Here is a 7,405-nt window from a genome sequence, read left to right on the forward strand (position 1 = left end):
TTGTATTTTTAGTAGAGACGGGGTTTCACCACGTTGACCAGGATGGTCTCGATCTCTTGACCTCGTGATCCACTCGCCTCGGCCTCCCAAAGTGCTGGGATTATAGGCTTGAGCCACCGCGCCCGGCCCGTATTTTTTTTTTTTAAGACGGGGTTTTATCATGTTGGTCAGGCTGGTCTTGAACTCCCAACCTCAGGTGATCCGCCCGCCTTGGCCTCCAAAGTGCTTGGATTACAGGTGTCAGCCACTACACCGGCCATTTTTTGTTTTTTGTTTTTTTTTTTGAGATGGAGTCTCCCCCTGTTGCCCAGGCTGCTGTACAATGATATGATCTTGGCTCACTGCAACCTCCGCCTCCCAGGTTCAAGCGATTCTCCTGTCTCAGCCTCCCACGTAGCTGGGATTACAGGCATGCGCCACCACGCCTGGCTAATTTTTGTATTTTTAGTAGAGACAGGGTTTCAACATGTTGGCCAGGCTGGTCTCAAACTCCTGACCTTGTGATCTGCCCACCTTGGCCTCCCAAAGTGCTGGGAGTACAGGCATGAGCCACTGCGCCAGCCTTATTTATTTTTTTGAGACGATGTCTGTCTCTCTCTTGCCCAGGCTGGAGTGCAGTGGCTCAATCTCTGCTCACTGCAACCTCCACCTCCCAGGTTCAAGCAATTCTCATGCCTCAGCCTCCCAGGTAGCTGGGATCACAGGTGAAGGTCACCATGCCCAGCTAATTTTGTATTTTTAGTAGGGACGGGTTTCACCAAGTTGGCCAGGCTGGTCTCGAACTCCTGACCTCAAGTGACCCACCCGCCTCAGCCTTCTGAAATGCTGGGATTACAGGTATGAGCCACTGCAGCTGACCTAATTTTGTATTTTTAGTAGAGACGAGGTTTCAACATGTTGGCCAAGCTGGTCTCAAACTCCTGACCTCAGGTGATCTGCCCACCTCGGCCTCCTAAAGTGCTGGAATTATAGGCATGAGCCACTGCACTCAGCCTTTTTATTTTTTTAGAGACAGGGCCTCCTTCTGTTATCCATGCTGGAGTGCAGTGATGCTCCCATAGCTCGCTGTAGCCTTGAAATCCTGGGCTCCAGCCATCCTCCCACCTCAGCTGCCTGAGTAGCTGGTACTACATGTGTTTCTAGCTTGCCTGTTTTTTTTCTTTTTAAGACGGAGTCTTGTTCTGTTACCCAGGCTGGAATGCAGTGGTGCGATCTTGGTTCACTGCAACCTCCGCCTCCCAGGTTCAAGCAATTCTCCTGCCTAAGCCTCCCAAGAAGCTGAGACTACAGGTGCACGCCACCACACCCAGCTAATTTTTGCATTTTTAGTAGAGATGGGGTTTCACCGTGTTGGCCAGGATGGTCTCGATCTCTTGACCTTGTGATCCACCCACCTCGGCCTCCCAAAGTGCTGGGATTACAGGTGTGAGCCATCACGCCTGGCCAATTTAAAAAAATTTTTTTTTATTAAAAAAAAAAAAAAAAAAAAAAATTTTTTTTTATAAAGTTAGGGTGTTGCTTTGTTCTCAGGCTGGTCCTGAACTCCTGGCCTCAAGTAGTCCTCCCAACTTGGCCTCCTAGAGCACTGGGATTACAGGTGTGAGCCACTATTCTGGGCCACACGTAGCTTTTTATTTTTATTTTTTTTTATAGACGGGGTTTCACCATGTTAGTCAGGCTGATCTTGAACTCCTGACCTCAGGTGATGCGCCTGCCTTGGCCTCCAAAGTGCTTGGATTACAGGCGTGAGCCACCACGCCCAGCCCACACACAGCTTTTCAATATTGTTTTGGTTTATTATTATTTTGAAACAGGGTCTTACTCTGTTTCCCAGGCTAGTGTATAATGATGTGATCATAGCTCACTGCAGCTTCAACCTCCTGTGGTAAAGTGATCCTCCTGCCTCAGCCTCCTAAGTAGCTGGGACTACGGGTGACAGACACCATGCCTGCCTAATTTTTGTATTTTTTTAATAGAGATGGGGAGTTGCCATGTTGCCCAGGCTGGTCCTGAACTCCTAGTCTTAAGGAATCTACCCACCTTGGCCTCCCAAAGAGCTGGGATTACAGGTGTGAACCACTGTGCCTGGCCTAATTTTTAAATTTTTTCATAGAGATGAAGTCTCACCCTGCTGTCAAGGCTGATCTGTTTGTTTGTTTGTTTGTTTGTTTTTAAATACATGAATGCATATCCTATTAAAAAAAATTTTTTTTTTTAATTTGAACACTGCCGGCCGGGCCCAGTGGCTCATGCCTGTAATCCCAGCACTTTGGGAGGCTGAGGCAGGCGGATCCACCTGAGGTCAGGAATTTAAGACCAGCCTGGCTAACATGGTGAAACTCCGTTTCTATGAAAATACAAAAAATTAGCTGGGTATGGTGGTGCTCGCCTATAGTCCCAGCTACTCGGGAGGCTGAGGCAGGAGAATTGCTTGAACCTGGGAGGTGGAGGTTGCAGTGAGCCGAGATCATGCCATTGCACTCCAGCCTGGGCAACAAGAGTGAAAGTCCATCTCAAAAAAAACAAAACAAAAAAACAAAACAAAAAAAACTAGTCTTCAAGATGCTTTAGGTATCATATATCTGCTAATCTTTGTTTTGTAGTCTATTTGGTTTATCAGGAATCTGCAGAATCCATCTCAACTATTTGGTTACAGGAGCCCATGATGCTGCCCAAACCTGGGATCTTTTACCTCCCCTGGGAGGTCAGTGCAGGCCAAGTTCCTGATGGCAGCACACTGAGGACATTTGGCAGGTGAGAATGGTTATGTTTTTCACTGGTGGGGTGATGGATAAATGTCTTTCTCTACCCTTCCCCAAAAATAATTAAAATAGTTTTTCTGGGTTTTTTTTGAGACAGAATCTCACTCTTGTCACTCAAGCTGGGGTGCAGTGGCGCCATCTCAGCTCACTGCAACCCACACCTCCTGGATTCAAGTGATTCTCCTGCCTCAGCCTCCCTAATAACTGGGACTACAGGTGCACACCACCACACCCAGCTAATTTTTTTTTTTTTTGAGATGGAGTTTTGCTCTTGTTGCCCAGGCTGGAGTGCAATGCTGTGATCTTGGCTCACTCCAACCTCTGCCTCCTGTGTTCAAGCAATTCTCCTGCCTCAGCCTCCCTAGTAGCTGGGATTACAGGCATGTGCCACCACCACACCCAGCTAATTTTGTATTTTTAGTAGACTTGGTTTCTCCATGTTGGTCAGGCTGATCTTCAACTCCTGACCTCAGGTGATCTGCCTGGAGTGCTGGGATTACAGGCGTTAGCCACTCTGCCTGGCCTGATTTTTGTATTTTTTAGTAGAGACATGGTTTCACCATATTGGCCAGGTTGATCTCAAACTCCTGACCTTGTGATCCGCCTGCCTCTACCTCCCAAAGTGCTGGGATTACAGGCATAAGCCACCACACCTGGCCAAAATAGATTTTTATAACTTTGTCTAATTGTATTAAACTACTGAAAAAATTAATATTCATTGTAAAAAATGTAGATAGTCCATAAAGGTATAAAGAGGAAGGAAAAGTCACCCATAATCCCATTGTCCAGACAACCACTGCTAACCTTTGGTGATTATCTTCATGTGCTCTTCCACGTGTATGTGTTTGTGTATGAGGGTGGGTATGGAGATGTATACCAAATATGGAGATGATATATGTACCCAATATACATATATGCATATATTCTCTATCAGTTATATATCCATTATATATTGCTGTGTAACAAATTACCCCCCTACACACACCCACACAATTTTACTTTTTAGTAAAACTAGACAGGGATTCCCTGTATTGTCAAGGCTGGTGTCAAACTTCTGGCTCCAATGGTCCTCATGACTCAGCCTCCCAAAGTGCTGGGATTACAGGCATGAGCCACGGTGCCCTGCCTCCCCCAAATTTGAAATAACTACTGTCTCATACTTACTGTGGATCAGGAATTTGGGAGTGGTTTAGCTGCTTGGATCTGGCCCAGGGTCACTCAGGGGAGTGTTGTCAAGATGTTGGCAAGGGCTGCAGTTATCTGAAGGCTTGACTGGGGCCGGGAGCTCTACTTCCAAGGTGGCTTGTTCACATGTTTGGCAAATTAGTGCTGGCTCTTGGCAAGACAACTCAGTTCCCGACAATGTAGATTTCTCTGTAGTTCTGTGTGAGGTTCCTCATAACACAGCAGTTTCTGCCAGAAGCAGTGACCAAGAAAAAGAGCAGGGTGAAAACCAAAATGTCTTTCATGACTTAGCCCCCAAAGTCCGTCTCAAGTCATTTCTGCAGTATCCTATTGATTACACAGGTCAGCCTTACTCAGCATGGTAGAGGATGCACAAAGATGTGAATATCAGGAGGTGAGAATCACGGGGAGAATCTTAGAGACATATGTGTATACACATATACAAATATTTTAACCTAGGCTGGGCACAGTGGCTCGCGCCTGTAATCTCAGCACTTTTGGAGGCCAAGGTGGGCTGATCACCTGAGGTTAGGAGTTTGAGACCAGCCTGGCCAAAATGGCAAAACTCCATCTCTACTAAAAATACAAAAATTAACTGGGTTTGTTGGCAGGCGCCTGTAATTCCCGCTACTTAGGAGGCTGGGGCAGGAGAATCACCTGAACCCAGGAGGCGGAGGTTGCAGTAAGCCAAGACTGCGCCACTGCACTCCAGCTTGGGTGACAGAGCAAGACTCCATCTCAAAAAAAAAAAAAAAGAAAAGAAAAGAAAAGAAAAAAATGGCTCATGCCTGTAATCCCAGCACTTTGGGAGGCCAAGGCGGGTGGATCACAAGGGCAAAAGATGGATACCATCCTGGCCAACATAGTGATAATCTGTCTCTACTAAAAATACAAAAATTAGCTGGGTGTGGTGGCACATGCCAGATTAAGGCTGAACACTTCTCCATGGATTTCTTGGCCATGCAAACCTTTTGAGCGTGGTGGTGGTTCTACTATGGATGGAAATTTTTGCATTTCTTCTGCCCTCCAGGTTGTGCCTCTATGACATGATCCAGTCTAGAGTGACGCTGACAGCTCAGCACGGATCCAATCAGCACCAGGTTCTTGTCTGTACCGAGTTGGTGGAGCCCTTCCATGCCCAGATGGGCTCTCTGTACATCGTCCTTGGGGAGCTCCAGCACCAGCAGGGTGAGCTGCAGCCGCACACCTGCTTTCTCATCCTGGGGCCTGAGCTGGGGCAGTCTTTGGGGCAGTCAGTGAGGAATGGGCTTGTGACCCAATTGCAGTGTCTCATCAGGGCTGACGCTTCTTCCAAATTAGCCCGAAAGTTCAAGGACTTTTGAGGATTCAACTTAGAGTGGACTGGCCACATGGTGCCAACTCAAAGACAGAGTGGCTGGCACCTGTAATCCCAGCACTTTGGGAGGCCTAGGCTGGTGGATCACCTGAGGTCAGGAATTTGAGACCAGCCTGGCCAACATGGCAAAACTCCATCTCTACTAAAAATACAAAAATTGGCCGGGCATGGTGGCTCACGCCTGTAATCCCAGCAGTTTGGGAGGCTGAGGCAGGTGGATCACGAGGTCAAGAGATCGAGACCATCCTGGTCAACATGGTGAAACCCCATCTCTACTAAAAATACAAAAAATTAGCTGGGCATGGTGGCGCATGCCTGTAATCCCAGCTACTCAGGAGGCTGAGGCAGGAGAATTGCCTGAACCCAGGAGGTGAAGGTTGCGGTGAGCCGAGATCGCGCCATTGCACTCCAGCCTGGGCAACAAGAGCGAAACTCCGTCTCAAAAAAAAAAAAAAGAAAAAAAAAATTAGCTGGGTGTAGTAGCATGTGCCTCTAGTCCCAGCTACTAGAAAACTGAGGCAGGAGAATCACTTGAACCAGGGAGGTGGAGGTTGCAGTGAGCCAAGATCGTGCCACTGCATCCTAGCCTGGGTGAAAGAGTGAGACTCTGTCTCAAAAAAAAAAAAAAAAGACAGGTACTGCAGTGAAGAGGTGGTCCCCAGGGGGAAGTGAGAACCAGGAGAGAGAAACGACTGATTTTTTCAGGTCTACAAGCACCAGCCCTGATGTGAGGCAGTTTGGTTAGATCTTTTTGAATTTGCCTGTCAGCCCTTAGTCTTGAGTGTTTTTATTTTTTCTTTTTGAGATGGAGTTTCACTCTATTGCCCAGGCTGGAGTGCAGTGGTGGGATCTCTGCTCACTGCAACCTCTGCTTCCTGGGGTTAAGCAATTCTCTGCCTCAGCCTCCAGAATGGCTGGGATTACAGGTGCCCGCCACCACGCCCAGCTACTTTTTTGTATTTTTAGTAGAAATGGCGTTTCACCATGTTGGCCAGGCTGGTCTTGAACTCCTGACCTTGTGATCCACCCACCTTGACCTCCCAAAGTGCTGGGATTACAGGCATGAGCCACTGTGCCCAGCCTAATCTGAGTCTTTAGAAAATGTAAAAAAAAATTTTTTTGGGACAAGGTCTTGCTGTGTCACCCAAGCTAGAGTGCAGTGATTTGTTCACAGCTCACTGCAGCCTCCACCTCCCCGGCTCATGCGATCCTTCTACCTCAGCCTCCTGAGTAGCTGGGCCCATGGGTGTGCACCACCATGATCGGCTAATTTTTAAATTTTCTGTAGAAAGAAGGTGTCATTCACTTTTCAAAAGAAGACATATATGAGGCCAACAAACATATGAAAAAATGCTCATCATCACTGGCCATTAGAGAAATGCAAATCAAAACCACATTGAGATATCATCTCACGCCAGTTAGAATGGCAGTCATTAAAAAATCTGGAGACAACAGATGCTGGAGAGGATGTGGAGAAATAGGAACACTCTTACACAGTTGGTGGGAGTGTAAATTAGTTCAATCACTGTGGAAGACAGTGTGGTGATTTCTCAAGGATTTAGAAATAGAAATTCCATTTTACCCAACAATCCCATTACTGGACATATACTCAAAGAACTATAAATCGTTCTACTATAAAGACACATGCACACGTATGTTCACTGCAGCCCTGTGTATAATAGCAAAGACCTGGAACCAACCCAAATGCCCATCAGTGATAGACTGAACAAAGAAAATGGACTTGGATGAATCTGGAAACCATCATTCTCAGCAAACTGACACAAGAACAGAAAGCCAAACACCGCATGTTCTCACTTATAGGTGGATGTTGAACAATGAGAACACATGGACTCAGGGAGAGGAGCATCACACACTGGGGGCAGTTGAGGGAGGTAGGGGAGAGACAGCGGGGGGGTGGGGAGGGATAACATGGAGAGAAATGCCAGATATAGTATGCACCTAGAGTTAAATTTTAAAAAAAGAAAAAGATAAAAAAGGGCCAGGCTCGGTGGCTCACGCCTATAATCCCAGCACTTTGGGAGGCCGAGGCAGGTGGATCACGAGGTCAAGAGATCGAGACCATCCTGGTCAACATGGTGAA

General features: G+C 47.0%; 1 protein-coding gene across 1 annotated transcript in view; it reads left to right on the plus strand.

Moving 5' to 3' along the window:
* The window catches only part of TEN1 (TEN1 subunit of CST complex), a 26,484-nt gene that overhangs the window by 8,907 nt on the left and 10,172 nt on the right, over nucleotides 1-7,405 (plus strand). The window contains exons 2-3 of the mRNA XM_017535806.2: nucleotides 2,657-2,754; nucleotides 4,978-5,135. Coding sequence (XP_017391295.1) covers nucleotides 2,663-2,754; nucleotides 4,978-5,135 — 250 coding nt within the window. The 5' untranslated portion in view covers nucleotides 2,657-2,662. The remainder of the gene's footprint in view (nucleotides 1-2,656; nucleotides 2,755-4,977; nucleotides 5,136-7,405) is intronic.

The sequence above is a fragment of the Cebus imitator genome, unplaced genomic scaffold (assembly GCF_001604975.1).
Source record: "Cebus imitator isolate Cc_AM_T3 unplaced genomic scaffold, Cebus_imitator-1.0 Scaffold93, whole genome shotgun sequence".
NCBI lineage: Eukaryota > Metazoa > Chordata > Mammalia > Primates > Cebidae > Cebus > Cebus imitator.